General features: G+C 34.0%; 2 protein-coding genes across 3 annotated transcripts in view; one reads left to right on the top strand and one right to left on the bottom strand.

Annotated features, from left to right (window-relative positions):
* The window catches only part of LOC123707345 (clavesin-1-like), an 18,052-nt gene extending 15,195 nt beyond the window's left edge, over nucleotides 1–2,857 (top strand). For both annotated transcript variants that reach the window (XM_045657338.1, XM_045657339.1), the window contains exon 7: nucleotides 2,776–2,857. In XM_045657338.1, coding sequence (XP_045513294.1) covers nucleotides 2,776–2,807 — 32 coding nt within the window. In that variant the 3' untranslated portion in view covers nucleotides 2,808–2,857. The remainder of the gene's footprint in view (nucleotides 1–2,775) is intronic.
* On the bottom strand, nucleotides 540–17,935 carry LOC123707344 (neuroendocrine convertase 1-like). Its single transcript, XM_045657336.1, has 14 exons — nucleotides 17,680–17,935; nucleotides 8,585–8,680; nucleotides 8,056–8,238; nucleotides 7,678–7,824; nucleotides 4,481–4,582; nucleotides 4,258–4,375; nucleotides 2,975–3,173; nucleotides 2,757–2,889; nucleotides 2,446–2,546; nucleotides 2,268–2,360; nucleotides 2,079–2,198; nucleotides 1,649–1,800; nucleotides 911–1,044; nucleotides 540–800 (listed from the first exon to the last, which is right to left on the bottom strand). The coding sequence occupies exons 1-14, from the start codon at nucleotides 17,884–17,886 to the stop codon at nucleotides 561–563; spliced, it is 2,025 nt and encodes a 674-aa protein (XP_045513292.1). The 5' UTR covers nucleotides 17,887–17,935; the 3' UTR covers nucleotides 540–560.

The raw sequence follows: 17,935 nt of genomic DNA, 5'->3' as shown, positions 1-17,935 counted from the left end.
AAAAGTGCAGCTCTGATTTTCATAAAACTTTATCAAGAGTATGACTCTTCTCCCAATTTTAATTGATTAAGTTCATCAGCCTCTGGTGGCCCTTTCCACGTTATTATCCTCTTTGTCCATATACCATTAGCCCATTCTCACTTAAGTTTTATCAAACGTATACCAACATACAAATAAAATAAAATGTACGGTTTAGGTCCATAGCGCAAATTTTTTAAAATATATCTTCTCTCAAATCTTAAAGTTAAATTCATTCAATTCTGTGTTGTAAAATTACATTGTGTTCGCCAAGATCAGGGTTCGACCCTGAACCTAACTTGCATTGTTAAAAATTACTAATGATTCATAAGACGATAATTTAATGCAAATAATTATCATTTAAACAGTTTGTCGTGGAAGTGAGCTATTATAATCAATTAGCTGTTTTGCTTTGTTATTCTTTGTTCTAGAATTTTCGCGTTGTATTTTTGTAAATAAAGAAATCATTTTGGCTTGAACATTTAATCTGATTTAGGTTTGTTAAGGATAGTGTCATATATTCAGACAAAATAATATTTTAACTAGTTAGAGAAATATCGACTATGATGATTTCTATACAGTTCCTCGTCCATATAAGCGGTTCCGTAATCTTCTGCAGACTTCTGTAGCCCTGGTGTTTCGTTTGAATCGATTACGTCAAAAATTTTAGCAAATTCTTGCTTGTATTTTCTTGGTTCGCTTTTCATATGATGGGGCATCTCCTCGGTGCCGTGTATGATGAGGCGAAGAAGTCCCACATTACCCACGTTATTTTCATTTGTCTGTAAACATGCACGACCTTAGTAATTGATAAGTCAGTATACCATTTCGTTCACTTCGCTTTTTTTATTAAAAACATGTATGAGGGAAGATAAAAAATCGTGAAAATTACCGAATCGTGTACGATAACCTTCCAGACCCCATTTGGATTTTCACCCCACGTCACGACAGAGGTCAAGGGCCAATTCACAAACCCTTTATTAGAGTTGTCCTTAGGTCGAGGGTTTAGTAATTGCACTTTGGTACCTGTAAAACGGTTAAAAAAAGTTAACACACTTACGTGTATCGCCCTAACCTAATTGAGGCGAGACAAGCACAGCATGGAATGTCGTATATGAAATCCGTTTTATAATGGAGCTTGAAACAAAATCACTTTGCGATACACACTATACAACGATAAAAAAAATGCAAGCGTAAGTGAAAATTTCTATGGCAAACTTATTTTTAAGTCTTGTTTATTTAATTATACAAATCATTTCCGAGACTTAGAGGGAGGTCGGAAAAAGGAATCGCATATGTTAGGAATTTAATTGTCATTAAAATATTTAAGTTTTGAAAATTAATACAAATTATATTTTTCTTCTTCGATATTTACATTATTATTGTTGTGACTAAAACTACTATTTATTATAAGTAAAATATGCAATATAAGTTCGTGTTTCATTCAACATTACCAGAAAATTTCTTGTGAAAATAGCATCTATTGTCGTTCTACTCTCGCTCCATGGCTATTTGCTTTATGCTACGTTCGCCCTTTCTCACTCTCTCAATCGCTCTCTCCCTTTTCTTCGACAAAAACGCTGCACGTCTTCGAAATAATTCAAGGCTAATTTAAAAAAAAAATTCTTACCAATTGGCGAAATTAAATATACTTCTAAATCCCCACGTCTAGTGTATTGTATGTTAGTAATCAGCTCAACATGTTCCAAATAATTCACGCTACATTCCACGGCTATCAATAATTCTATAGGTTTATTAGATGATATTTCACCATATGAGTGTCTGAAACAATTAAAACAAAGCAGACAGACACACTTTAGAACAAAGCAACATTCATTAATTTAAAACGAATTCGTAGAAGACGCTGACGCTGTATGTATTTTTAACGCAGAATTAAATTATTAATAATAAATAAAGAAATAAAAATATAGTAATTAGTTAAATTAAATTTAACTAATTAAAATATTAAAATAAACTTATTTAGTTAGTTAGAAAAAAACATCATGGTAAAGACGCCTCTGATGTAACAAACGTATAAAGTACTAGGACATCATACTTACGTAGAAGTTCGTTCGTAAATTTGCTTTTCTGGAACTGTCGTCCAGTTCAAAGCTTTTGCTACAAGTGCGTCCGCATTCAGAAGACCAAACCCAAAACGAACATTGAAACGTAATCCAATTCTAAAACCACATACTAACACCAATAAAATATGTACATTTTATTTTTTTCTAAAATGTATTTGTGCTAACCCATTTGTTTGCCATCCATAATTCGAGGATAATGGAGCATATTCAGACGTCCAGACGATTATGTGTTGAATGTCCCGCCATGTTAAGTTCAGACTGAAAAACATTTTCAATCATTTTTCTTCAAGCAAATTATTTCTCTGTTAAAACGGTGGGAAACGCTTTAAATATAACAACGTACTTCGCTTGCAGAGCCAAAGCTATAATTCCAGCTGCTAGTGGAGCAGCGGCCGAAGTGCCGGTATGACCAAGTGTGCATGAATCGTTCGTATCTGTTGTTACCTACAATTTAAATATAGCCATCTCGTTTTAACTTCAGCAACTTTACTCAGTTAAAAAAGGATAGAAATATGAGGTGTACACGAACTGATATTTATGCTGTCTCTTTCTTCTGAAGATAAGAGACATCTGTTAAATAAATAGCGTGCAAACTTTAATTAATTTAGCAACCAACCAAAATATTTTTTTTTGTTAAAATTAGAAGAGACTTACAATTTTCTGATCTTTATAGGCACCAGAAGAGTATGCAGTAGCAAGAGTTGATGAGCACGTTTCGCCATACCATGGAAACAATCCCTGTTGGGAGGTGCTGCCTATTGATATCGTGTAGATGCTTGAAGAATAACTAAAATAAGTAAGATGATTTCAATATACTATAATATAACAAATAGTAAAAAATAATTTTGTCACTAACTACTATAGTAACTTACCCGTCACAATTGCAATTATCGTTGTGTCTGCCGCCATTTCCATTAGCCCATACATAAATATTTCCTTTTCCTCCCCGCCCGCGCTTAACACCTCTTTTAAAAGCTTCAAGGGCAAGTTTGCCGGGCCCCTCAACGGTCTTACCGTCATCATTGGGACCCCACGAAGCACTATAGATATCAACTTTATCCCAAGCAAATCCTTAAAAAATAAGTAGTATGTAAAGTTAAGATTTTGCTTAATCTGTATTGAAATTCTAAATTAGGTAAATTGAGATTGAACCTAATTTCAATCTTTAACTGAAATGAAACCACTGTGTACTTTATGTGTTCCTAATGTTCCTAATAAGGAATGACGTAATATAATAACGTCAGTTGCTGCGGCGACGGTAAAAAAACATTTTTTTTTTCAATTTTAGCAATTGTTTGAATTAGGATACTTTCTTAATCATTTATGAATTCCTAGTAGTCGTGGTCACCACTCACTTGTGGCCGCCATTGCTTTATTGAGAAATATAAATAAAACATATAGAAATATAAATAACTAAAAACCAAAACAATTTATGTAGTTTTTTTTATTATTGTCCTCATAAATAATAGAGGGAGAGAGAGAGTGCAGTGAATTTACAAAAAACAATGAAGGTGTTTCAAAGTTTAAAGAAATATTTTTTCGCAGTCAAGCCATGGATGAGATGGGGGCGGTAAAAGGTTAAATAAAATAAATATAGCAAATATAAATTTTACTTTTGCCGCGCCCTCGCCCTCGCGATTCTTCTTATGCTGTTACGTCATTATTCAGATGAATTACTAGGAACATATAACTACAAGGAAATAAGACTTAATCTTTAACAGCAGACAGACGTACGTGTAAGTAAGTTTATTAGTTTCGCCACTATCAAAATTAGAGAGTTTTCCGAAGGCAGGAAAAATTATATTCCTATTTATTCAGCAACAGACCCTTGCTGAGAAAACGGTAAAACTAGTTTCCTCTTAAAACTCGTTACAACATATTTCATGGTTTTCTTGATTTGACAACAAATTTACAAGTCAAACGCGGTCGTTTGCGATATGTGCTGTGTAAGTGAAACCGCAGGTAAAGCAACTAATAAAATAAATAAATAAATCCGGTGATTTTGAGAATTACTGACTGAATTGATCCCTCCCATAACGGTCGATCCAGAAAGAAGCCCAAACGATTCGATTTACTTTAACTCAGCAATCGCGTTTACTAGGTTTGCATAAATATAAAAAATATAATTTTCAACAATGAGCAATGTTTCGCTTACCCAAGGCCTCTCCTTCAACGCGGTCAGTTATTCGTCCATCGAGCATTCTGATTCCACCTAATTTTGCTCCCCAAGCCACGCCTACGCCACATTTTTCGTTGTTAGCAGTCATTGCGATCTGTAAATAAATAGTATTTTTTTTTTCAATCCTGCAAATACTGTCATAGATGCTGATTGAAACTAATCAATTCATTTTAATAAAATGGTTCCAATTAATAGTTACTTCTCCAGCACATCTAGTTCCATGCGAGTTACGATTTTGCCGGTCCGGTCTTGGAAATGGATCTGAGTCGTGATCGTTGCAGTCCCAGCTAATCTCTTTATCCTGAAAATCAGAAAAATACGTAATTTGTACTATTACTGTAGGTACAATTTAAGTTCAATTACTTATTTGGTTTGAAAATAGGGACGAGAAGGTTTACCAAAAAACAAAAGCATTTCGAAACCTGAAATTGAAGTTAAAATTATATTGTCAAAAATAGACGTTATCAAAATATTATTTAGATTTACTTGGTGTCGAAATTAAAAATAAAACAATATTTATTATTATAATAAACAACAATCCTTTCCCATCGCCAACTAAAAAATGTGTCGTCATGTGTCATCATCATCATCCCCCAATCTCATCCGTACGTCGATCTAACCGCATCGTGAACGACGCATCGGCCGCGAAGTTACTAGGATACGAGAAGTATAAGAAAGGCCAGTCACGAAAACAGTATATTAAACAGGTAAAAAAACAGACGATAATAGCCATAAGTCAATCATCTATTCGATATCTCTGTGGACTGTTGTGGACAAACAGAATAGTTATAACATTTTAAGTAATAATTATAAATTTATCAGAAAGAGCAAGCACAGAAAGAAGTGTTTCCGGCTTCAATTGTAAGATTTAAATAACAATTTCTTATTGTAAATATATTTTTTAGTGTTAAGTTATGTAAGAGTTGGGAGCCCCTCTAAAAATTTGCAATGCATCATGATACTTATCAACTTATAACGAATGAACACATTATTTTTACTTCTAGCCTAGCCTTTCGATTTATAATTACTTTTTCGATTGATTTGATTTGGTAGATTTTGAGTAAAAATTACCTGTTTTGTTACAATAACAATATTCAATTTGAAATAAAAGATATCCGAGATTCGTTTTCTAAAAGTATTTTAACCGGCAAAAGCAAAAAAATACATATTTATTTACTTTGTGCCGCCGTATAAAATGAAGTGCCGGCGCCGAGATTGGAAGTCGATAATTTTACTAAAAGTATAAGGATAACATAAGTCCATAACGTGTAACTTGTAAGTTGATATTATCCTTATTGAATCTCTTTTAACTACTAGCGCCATCGAGTAGTGGTATTATTAATTGTGGTAGATAAGAAATTTTTATTAGAATAGGTTGATTGAGAAAAATTACTTTAACTGTTTTAAATTCAATTAAACCTTTCTCGCCAAAATCACCACCAACTTTACTGTATTCTTAGACAGGGAACATAACTTAACAAGACAAAGTTTTTTGGTACCATATATTCCAAAGGCTAGAAATAAAATTCAGAGATTATTTGGATAATTTTTGTATTAATTTTAAGTTCAAGTAACAAAACATTTTGTTATACCCACACTTACCATTATTATAAATGGAAATATATTGGTATGTTTTAATGTGTCGTCGTAGTTAAAATATATATTTTATTTACAACACTTAAAAAAAAAGAATGTGTGCGTGTACTAGTGTACACACGTAAGAAGTGAAACGTCTTTATGACCTTATTTTTCGAAAAATGATCCAATATATGCAACTTTATATACATTGGTTAAATAAAGTTAAATTAGATAAAGTTTAACAAAAGGCTTTCATTATCATAGACATGAATACAAATAATACAATTATCTCATTTTAACTTATCACTACTAAGATTATTACAGAATTTCATTAATTGTAATACAATTATTACTATCGTTGTTATCGTTATTATATATTTTTGTTATTAATGAATCAACCGTGGTAGGGACACGAAAAAGATAGTACGTAACGGAAATATGTGACGCGTAACTCAAAAATGAGACGGTAATTTTTTTCCAACGCCGATAAATAAGTTTCACTTCCAATCGCTTTCAATAGTCAAGGAATCTAAGGTTTTTTTATGTGTTTCTTTAATTGTCTATTAGTACAGAAGCCTGATCATTGCCTATTAGAAAAAAATACTCACAAACAGTTAAATAATAACACACCACGCTATCTTACTAAAACGCTGTAATACGCAGCCGCATACAGTGTACAGTAAGCTCACGTAGTTTTCACATGCACTACACACGTTAAATGCTCAAATACAAGCACGTATTAAACAGTGTGCAATATACATACACACTGACATCTGCTCTCTCGCTCTGGCTCACAAATTACAGGCGACTATGCTTAGAAGACGGGAGTGGGGACGCTACGAAGTATGGCACAAAGAGGAGAGACCGATAATATACAAATTGTATGTATATTTCTGTCTCATTCTTTCCCCTGGCTTCATCCTACACATTTTTGTATTTGTGTCTCTTACCTGTCGTTTTTTCGTTGCATCCGGTTTGAAATCACAACGATTCTAAAGAAGTTTCACTTCAAAAACACAAATAACATAATACATAAAAATAAAAGGGAGGCAACGGGCGGCCTTATCGCTAACAAGCGATCTCTTTCAGGCAACCCAAGTAAGGGAAAATCTAAAAAAAAAAAACTGTTGAGTAAATTGCAAGACATGCATAACCGAATGTTATATAAAAAAAATATTGTATTTATATCGAATAGGTCAGGTAGGTATAGGTAGGTTTACCGTATATTTATAGTGCCTATTTGCCTATAAAGTTGATTTAGCAATATATATCTTACGAAGATGTTAATTAATATTTTTTGAAGTGAAACTTCTTTAGAATCGTTGTGATTTCAAACCGGATGCAACGAAAAAACGACAGGTAAGAGACACAAATACAAAAATGTGTAGGATGAAGCCAGGGGAAAGAATGAGACAGAAATATACATACAATTTGTATATTATCGGTCTCTCCTCTTTGTGCCATACTTCGTAGCGTCCCCACTCCCGTCTTCTAAGCATAGTCGCCTGTAATTTGTGAGCCAGAGCGAGAGAGCAGATGTCAGTGTGTATGTATATTGCACACTGTTTAATACGTGCTTGTATTTGAGCATTTAACGTGTGTAGTGCATGTGAAAACTACGTGAGCTTACTGTACACTGTATGCGGCTGCGTATTACAGCGTTTTAGTAAGATAGCGTGGTGTGTTATTTTTTTAATTAAAAGTTTTATCCTACTCAAAAACATTGTTTTTGAAGGTTTCACTTCTAACACGTGTGAATTGCACACATGTTTTTTTTTATTTAAACATTAATGTATAATATATATCTTAATATCTTACGTAATTGTCCCTGAGGTCTGTGTGGTTGTGCTCAATTCCATCGTCAAGTATGGAGATGCGAACTCCTTGCCCGTTGAATCCCCTTGTATACACCGGCAGCACATTGAGATCCAAACGAGGGAGAATATCATTTCTTCGCGTATCTTGCTGCAAATTCAATAAATTAATAAAATAATTATTTTTAGTAATGAGATAAGTAAATAAATAAAGAGAACGGAGCGCGTTTTTTTTTAAAAACTTTAGATAAATATGGCGGCAAAATATTTGAAATCAAATTTTCAGTCAAAAATATTTTATCCGTTATCGATCTTTTGTTTCTGTTATATATCATTATATTATTGTTTAAAGCGCTCTCTCGTGTCAAAGCGTAATACTTACTAAATACCATTCGTAGCCCCAAAGTTCATCATTGAACAAATTTCTGATACTACGTCTATCTCTTTCACTTGCATTGCCTGGTGTATCTATCCTTTTTACTCTTAGAAGTTCTTCCTCTCCTGAGACCGGCATAGGGTTACGTTTGGCGCGCTTTTTAGTAAAAAGCTGCTCTGCCCATCGTATCTAAAATAAAAGTTTAGAGACGAACTCATACTGTCTTAAGCGATTAATTTCTGCCGTAAAACTTTGGTAATGGAAGTTAAAATTTGTGTTTATTTAAAACCTGAGTAGTTTGCAAAAATAGACTTTTTAAATCTGCAATTAATAAATATTAAAATAATTTGAAATCGTTTCGTTAGAAATTAGTTACAGTTGTTTCGTTTAGTTTTTATTATTTTGTTTAGCAAGACAGAAAAATCTAGGTCAATGACCCGTTCTGCAGAGCCCGATGTGAATCATTCGAAAGCACCACGTGTTTCGAAAGTCATTACTACCAGGCTCTCATGGGTAAAAGATAGTGCACTCTCACCCTATCGTCACTGGCAAGTGTGCCTGTGTGTTCACTTGGGGTGCGACGGTTTTTATTATGTACTCTAAACCCGTACAAGTCCGGGAATCCTAGGATCTGTAATTCGAAATATACTATTTTATTAAAACTCTTAATCCGAAGAAACACAAATATGAAATGATTCTTATTTGAATATATTCCAAATAAGTTTTTTTAGGCATTTACGTGAATTTTTTTTTCTATAATCTTACTAATGTAAAATGTTTTTACTAAGTTACTGACCGTGCCAGTTAGGTATTTTTTATTAATATGATAAAATTTTATTTTTTTCAGATTATTAGTTTACATTAATCTAGAGTTAAGCTAATTAGAACTAGAAAATTATGACTTATTAATACATATTTATTTATTTCGTTGCTATTACACAGAAATACAGTACGTTTAAAGTAATTAAATAAAAAGGATATGGAGGACGTATGCATGCAAGTGACTTCGATTTTGGGAGCCCAATTCGCAGCCCTCTTTGGGATACACTGATACCTCCTACCTCCTACCTCCTTCTTTGTTCCTAGTGTTTGACGAGTAAAACAATGGGATGTAGGTGGCGCCCTAGACAATGTGGGTTGGACTTTTTTAGCTCCCTTCTATTTTTGTTACCGTTCCGTCTGTTCGATGTCGTATTTAATGAAGCTTGATTGGCTTAACGGTCCGGGCGTTTACTATGAACATTTTATTACTGAATGAAGTACATAAAAAATCACATTGCACTTTAAAATTGCATGCAGCTAAATCAGACTTTAATATTATATTAGAAATTGTACTAGCAATTTTTTTGAAGAAAACGGGTCTTAAAGCTAGTCGATTAATTATTATTTATTTTATTCTCTTTAATTGTATAATTTAAGTATTACAATCAGTAATGATTCCAATTTGAATAGTTAGACAAATAAGTCCGGCATCAACCACTCACTCCACTGCGTATGCTTGTCCGTCACCTCTCATCATGCCAAGTTCGTCAAAATGGATGTCGTCATATGATGTTCTTGCCATACGTTAATACTAAGGCAGCATAAGCACAAAGATAATATTCAGAAATCTCGCTTGTGTGACTCACATGATTCGTGAGAGACCACAGTATTATAACTTTTTATTATTTTAATTTGTATGTTCAATGTTGTATGTAATACATACGTCACCAAACACTTGTATTCTATTTTCTAAACGCATTGCTTATAAGCAGCATTGTTTAACATAAGTGAATATAAATCGCCTTATTGTTTAATCACAATCAAAATAGTGGTGGTGTAAATACACTTTTTAGTTTCCTTTTTTTAAACGGTAATTTTATTTTGCTATTCATAAAACGAAGTGAACGGTCTTGGAATCACTTATGTGAGAACGATCTTTCTTGTGTGTGACCCCACGGGACACGTGTGATAAAGGCGAAGTAATAAGTACCCTGTGTGTCGTAAGCACGTCATGTCGGTGTCATGTGAGTTTCCCGAGACACGTATGTACCAGGATCATATACGCGGTGAAGAGATGACTACACATGTGCGTAACGTTAGGGGGAGCGAAAGGGTTGGGCTATGAATATTATTTTGAAGCTGTCCCTCCAGAAATGTACAAAAAGTGTCGATTTTCTATATTACTAAAAACATAAAATAATCAATGTACAACAATAATAACAACAGTTCATATATACTATTTTTTTAAATTCAAAATTGTTATTTTGATAAATCTATGTTGTATTGAGGTAATCATATGTCGATTACTTAAGTGAATAAATATATTTTAAGTAGCCATTTCCATTGTTTGCTATAAAAGATTTGGTTTCATAAGTATTATGTATTTTATTAATCTTAATCTTTTAAGTGTTTTTTTTATGATTAGAGAAGCGATAAGTTTTATTATTAAAAGAAAAACCATTTAAATGTTTTTTAAAGTTAAAAAACGTTTGTTTTAAAGAACTGTGTAGTAAGGATTTCAACACGAAGACGTATTTTATACTAATGTGCGTGAATAGAGCGCACATGTGTATCTATTTTTTTATGCTCGCGTGTTTCACATGTTACACTGAAACACTGAAAAAAATCTCCATATATTTCCTGATATCCTAGTACAATAAACGCTGTTTCAGTCGTTAGTGCCGACTGCTGCCTGAAAATTTATTTTACATGGGTCAAATGATTGAAATGAGCACTGCCATCTATGGAAAATCCTTGGAAGCTATAGTAAGTTCGATGTTTTAAAATTGACATTGTAAAAGGATAATAATAATTTGCATTTAAGGAGATTACCGATTCGGGTTTCCATAAAAATCTGAGAATATAGAATAAAATAAATTTATTGGTAATTAATTATATCATTGCGAATTTTTGCAAAGAAGTGAAAAATAAATTAATTTATGAAGTGTCTCTCGATATACCAATGTGCTTTAATGAAAGATCTATGACATATAGGTATATATTATTCTGAGGCAGTTCTTGCCGCACATCACTACTATGTGGAACCCACTGAAGTATTTCCGAACCAATTTAGGCTTAGGGTCTTTCAAAAAAAGAGCGTATCAATTCTTAAAAGACTCTCGAAAACCCTCTATCATTGGAAATGTCCATGAGCAGCAGTATCAATTAACATTAGATGCCTCCTGCCCGTTTGCACTCCTGTTCTATTTATTAGATGAAAACGCCTGAACGTCTTTTTTTACTTGTAACACAAGGAAATTACAGTTGCTACGCACGGGACGGGTAACGTTAGTTAAACTTGACGCAAACCTATTTAGGGCTGACTTCTATTTCTTTTATAAAGGATCAAGACAAATTGATACAATTATAGCCGTTGTGCAGCCACGTTATTGCAGAAAATTAACAATTATTCGAAAGATCAGTATATTTCAATGGTGTTATTAAATTCGGGAAGTTACTAGAAGAACCAAATAAAGAAACATAAAAAAATAATTTATTTGCACAATAATAATTGTAACACCTCTATGTTGGCCTGGTACACAAATGTCATTTTAAAAAACTTTGTTCGGCTTTAGTGGTTTTTGGATGTAGCCAGGATAGAAAAAGCTCTTTTATATTTTTTTGCCTTCAGTGATTGGAATTAATTTTGACATAACTATTACTAATTTCATGAATAGTTATGTCAAAATTCGGGATGTTCAATTGCTTACTGAAATTTCTTTTTGAAACGGCTCTTTTTGCGTCGGGCAAAACGCAAAGAAATCTATAATTGCCATAGTAAATGTAGCGTCGAATTGAGACAAATCGTCCAACTAATTCTTAACATTGGTCACCATTACTGGCTGTCAATTGAGCGTAGGACATAATTTATTTTTAGACAATGACCTACACAGATTTTCAAAACACTTCTTCTCCTAATCTTATGTTTTGAATTACTCGTATATTTGGTGCCTAGGTAGTTATTGTCAAATATAATTAATGTATTTTAGAATATGTGTTGTTGAGAAATTTGATTCCACTCGAGTTAGTTGAAAAGGGAAAAGTCGAAACCATCAGTTTAAGTCGGATGAGTATGAACGCGTATGGCCTTTTTAGATTTGTACTGTCGTCAGCTCAGATTTCTGTAAAAATGGTTGATCGGCCCTCTGTCTCTCTTTATTGTATGATAGTCTCATTTTAGATATTTTTACGTGTCACAAGCAAAAATGCTTTGGCGACTTGGTTAGAACGTAACCTCCACTGTTGAGATCAAGTTAACACTTGTCTTTACACTTATCTAAGCGCTGAAGCATTCCAGCAAAGGTTGAAGTGGAGGAAACCGTGCCGTGTTACTACTAACAGCGAAATATTTGTTTTGGGCTTCAAATAAAAATCAACACAATTTCCGTTAGGTGATAGATGTTTAAAAATATCGTCCACAATAAGTTTGATTAGAGCCGAAATATTGATAGGTTGTCAATATTCTCAAGTGGTATTGCTGAAATCAAAGCAAATGCCGTCACAATGTCGAGTGTTCCAATATTTTTGTATAACTCTTATCATTGTTATCTGAAAGCTTTTACGTCAAACACAATTAATTAATTCAGTTTAGTTAACTCTAGGTACATAAAATAAATGTTATATAGTAAATTAAACCGGCAATAAAGTTGACTTTTAATTTTTATTTATTGGATGTATATATTCAAATCTATAGCCTTTGCCATTGTATTTACTTTATTGTATTTTGATTTTTTATAGACATCGAATTGGCATTGTCTGTAAGGAATAATGTATGGAATAAAAATATTCTACGTTCATTACAGCCTAAACTTTTACTATTATTATTATTATTTGTTTCTACTGAGTAATAGATTCTTATTTGTTTTTTTGCGACTGAGGCGCAAACTAGCTGCTGTGGTCTCTGGCAGAATGACCAGCGCTGTGGAACAAGTCTGCTCCTCAGCATAATGTCAGCCAGGGCTAATTACAACCACAGCATACACGCATTACACAATTAAACCTTTTTCTTTAAAAAAATTATTATCTCTCTATTATTATTCTTTTTTAAAATATTTTTTGATTATTGTTATTTTATGTGTTTCTGTGTGTGTGTTTTGTTAGTAATAATGTCTAAACTTTGTGTCGTGGAAAGGAACGTGGAGCAATATTAATATTAGGTCCTTACATATGAAATTGGCGTATTTCGTACTGGCCACTTTAATCACGATGTTCTCCTCTGGTAAGGAATTCCAAATTCAAATTTGTACAGCTATTTACTCATGCATTTGTGCTTCGATGACCGTCATTCATTTGTTTTTTTCTTCTGTTTTTTTCTGTTTGCGTCACTCATTTTACAAAATGGAAAACTTAAAGTATCGCATTATTTACGAGTACGAGTTCCGCCGTGGCACTAGTGTTGCGGAAACGACTCGAAGGGTGAATGATGTGTATGGCGGTCATGTTGCAAAAGAAAACACAGTTCCTTTTTGGTTCCAACGTTTTCGTTCTGGAAATTTAGACCTGCAAAACAAGCCCCGTGGACGGCCTGAGACCCAAGTTGATAATGAAGTATTGAAGGCTATTGTAGAAGCGGATCCATCGCAAACCACGTCCGAGTTAGCTGCAGGCAGCGGTGTTAGTGATGGAACTGTTTTAATTCACTTGAAACAAATTGGGAAGATTAAAAAGCTTGAAAGGTGGGTACCTCACGAATTGACTGAAGCAAACCGGCACACGCGCGTCGACTGCTGCGTTACATTACTGAACCGGCACAATAATTAAGGTATTTTAAACCGAATCATTACCTGTGATGAAAAATGGATTCTTTACTATAATCGGAAGCGCTCAGCGCAATGGTTGGATCCTGGCCAGCCAGCCAAATCCTGCCCCAAGCGAAAATTAACCCCAAAAAAGTTACTTGTAAGCGTTTGGTGCACTAGTGCCGGTATTGTTCATTGCAGTTTTCTCAAATCTGGCCCGACTATTACGGCTGATGTTTATTGTCAGCAATTGCAAACCATGATGGAAAAGCTAGCGGCTAAACAACCTAGGTTGGTCAATCGCTCCACGCCACTGCTACTTCACGACAACGCTAGACCACACACTGCACAACAGACAGCTACCAAATTAGAAGAGCTTCAATTGGAATGTCTAAGACATCCTCCGTACTCCCCGGACCTTGCTCCAACAGATTACAATTTTTTCCAAATTTGGACAACTTCTTGCAAGGGAAAAAATTTAACTCTGATGGGGCAGTCCAAATCGCCTTCACAGATTTTATTGATTCCCGTCCGACTGCTTTTTTTAGTAAAGGGATCAATGAACTACCTATGAGATGGCAAAAGTGCATAGAAAACAATGGTTCATACTTTGATTAATTAAATATATTGTTACGAAGACGGGTCGACTACAATGTTTCTAGGTTTTTCCACTACTTAGAGAACTTTTCAGCAGGCTGTAATATGATTTCTGACCGTTTCAGGAGAGGGTTAATCACATATTAGAAAATTGTAATTTCCATAATGTTACCCTAGTTTTCAGGAAGCTGAAACCTTTTTTCAGTCAGTTTCAGAACATGTGTAGTCGATTGGTGCAGTTTTCAGGAGAGCCGTTTTCAGGCGTTTTCAGGCCTAGGTATACCCCTTTGATGAACGAATATTCTAGACCGAACTTTCTAGGTGTGAGACAAGGACGAAATGATACGAGAGAGAGAGAGAGAGAAGATCAGAACTTTCTCGAAACTAGACTGAGCACTCCAGAACGCCGTACGACAAGGACGGAGCAACGTTCGAAAGAGACAAAGAGCGTCCGCACTCTTCTCTCATCACTCTAGAATTGTGCAATCGCTACTCAGTAGCAAGCCCGCCTAAAGAGTTCTCGAATATTGTTTAGAATTATTCCCAGGGATATATAAGCGAGCCGAAACGCGACTAGTCGCCTTTAGTTTTGAATGCGATAGCAAGAGCGAAACACCGAAGCGATAAAGTGCGAATAAAGTGAATAAAAGTGATAAAGTACTGTGTGAAGTGTACATAAGTGAAGTAATAAGTGACTGTGTTTTTGTGTGTGTTATAAGTGCATTTTTGCGTATATTTTGTGCCCATAAATTCCTCATTGATTTTTCAAGAAATAAACCCTTGAAGAAATCTACGGCATTTTCTATCCGATCCCCTAGCTCGTAACAATATTATATTTAAAAATATTCGACTTTTTGTTCCTCCCATACAAAACGCCAATTTCATAAGGACCTAATATATTTTTACCCTTGCATTCTTCTACGATTTCTACATTAAGCGCTAGTCATTGGTTTTACCCAAACCGAGGACGAACTATGGAAATAGGGTTATTACTTAGGGAGCACAATTTTTCAATTGATAGCGTAATACTGTTCTCCGAACAGTAAAACTCCTTCATCATTTTGTCTAAGTAATGAGGGCATGCACACAGGCACAGGTACAGCACACATAAACACAAATAGCACTCATACCGGGTGTCCCAAAAGTCGACGTCAAGTCGAAATTTTTTCATAGGTAATGCCACACCAGTTATCAGAAAAAAAAATGAAGTCATGTATTTTTGAAGTTATGGAAATTTTCCTTTTATTCCAGAAAATGTACACCATGTGACAGTTTTTTCATTCCTGTTGTTACAAATATTTACTTTTTGCCAAAAAAATTTCTCTTACGTCATCCCGAATAGTGCTTTATGTAACCTATGATCCTAAACCCTGCGCCGATCACTCCAACTTGTAGGAAAATGTCATTTTATACCGCAGCAAGTTTTCAAAATTAATTTTTGAAAAAAATAATGTACTACTCCAGTTTGGCAAGCAGCTTTAAAAGTTTGCGCATTTAATAAGGATTCTAACGTGGTATAACACTTACTTCATTATTTCTTAGATCGGCCATAAGAAGTTTTGTTTTGCGCTACCTTATAAAGCTACTTGCCAAACTGGAGTAGTACATTTTTTTTTCAGGACGATCAGTTGAAGTAGTGCGAAAATTAATTTTGAAAACTTGGTACGGTATAAAATGACATTTTCCTAAAAGTTGGAGTGATCAGCACAGAGTTTAGGATCATAGGTTACATAAAACACTATTCGGGATGACGTAAGAGAAAAAAAATTGGCAAAAAGTAAATATTTGTAACAACAGGAATGAAAAAACTGTCACATGGTGTGCATTTTCTGGAATAACAAAAAAATATCCATAACTTCAAAAATACATTACTTATTTTTTTTTTTTTTTCTGATAACTGGTGTGGCATTACCTATAAGAAAATTTCGACTTGACGTCGACTTTTGGGACACCCTGTATAAGCGATCATTGTAATCTTTGCAACTGAAAAAATATTACAATACAATGTCTAAAGTCTTCTACTTGGCAAATTGCAACCTGGTGGTGGGGACTGTTTCCAAACGTTCTTTCAGGGTACTGATACAGACCGGTAATGCAATGTCAACAACTTTGTGGAATCAGCTACTGTATTTCCGAACCAATTCGACTTCGGGTCCTTCAAGAAAAGAGCGTAACTCTTGAAATTCCGGCAACGCACTCGCAAGCCTTGGTAATGTGGGTGTCCATGGGCGGCGGTATCACTTAACATCAGGTGAGCCGCCTCTGCCTGTTTGCCTCCTATTACATAAAAAAAAAAATACGTCGAGATGTAAACCTTCAGGGGTTTCAAGTTAAAAAGACAGATGCTCATCACTAGTAAATTCACGAACATCGTAATTCGCATTTCATTCTCGAATATCCACACATGACAACGGAATCTTTGAATTTGTAAGTAAAGTTGATCCAAAACAATAAGTGTTACATTAAGAAACGCGAATTAACGCTAAGTGGGACTAATAAGTCAAAAACATATTAATTTTGTATATAAGGGAGTCAATCTTACCCTAAGTGATGAGTTTTATCTAATATGGTGTGAAATGACTTTTACGGCAGTACTATAATAATAATTATTTATTTATGGATGCAGAGAATCGTATGAGATTATTTATGCCCTATTTTAAATAAATACATATTTTACAATAGCTCTTCACAGTCATGTCGATATACTACTAACTACCAAGTGACAAAGAGATATTTCTGACTACTGACATTTGTTTAGAATTAGCGTGTAATATTTTGAGCTTCTGAATGTTTAATACAAAAATACTTATTATAAATTTGTTTATCGAAAAATATCAGCTAACTTGTGTACAAACCTGTGTGGATGCCTTTTATTTAGATTTATGATTAAAAATAAATGTAGATAATTTATAAGCTAAATATTCTCTTACTAAATTCCAAATTAGACTTAATCGCTTATAAAGCTCCAATTACATTCGAAAAACCCTTTTTAAATTAAAAGCACAAACCTAATTTTCTAACAAAGATAATTAATTAGCCCTAACAATCCTGTTATTTTTTTTAAATGGAATGTTAGCTAAATTGTATATATTAATTACAGAGCATTAATTATGTTTATATATACTGTTTGTTAATTGTATGATAAATTTGTGATGGCTTACAATAAAATATTAACCTTTATAAATAAGCTTTATTATTTATTATTAAATTGTTGGTAATTAATAATGTTAATTGGTTTAATATAACATAATTAACCGTTATTAATTGTTTAATTAAGAAATCACTAGGGCATGATAAACGAAAGGATCCTTACCGGCCCGTCGTACTCGTATCCCAACTCGAGAGCGACCAGCTGTGCCACTTCTTCGCCACCGGGAACTTCCACCGTCCATTCATCTATGTAATCCTTGATACTATTAAACCCGTTATGCACTTCATGATAGTTATGGGATCCTGATGCCCAGTCATAACTCGCAGTCATAGATATAAACGTTTTTATTAGCAAGCATTCTACTAGCATTGGTTTAAAAAAAACTGCGTAAGTTGGAAAGTTTCTATGAGTAAGGAAC

The sequence above is a fragment of the Pieris brassicae genome, chromosome 3, assembly GCF_905147105.1.
Source record: "Pieris brassicae chromosome 3, ilPieBrab1.1, whole genome shotgun sequence".
NCBI classification, from domain to species: domain Eukaryota; kingdom Metazoa; phylum Arthropoda; class Insecta; order Lepidoptera; family Pieridae; genus Pieris; species Pieris brassicae.
The sequence above is the reverse complement of the archived record's forward strand: the minus strand, read 5'-3'. Positions and strand labels throughout refer to the sequence as shown.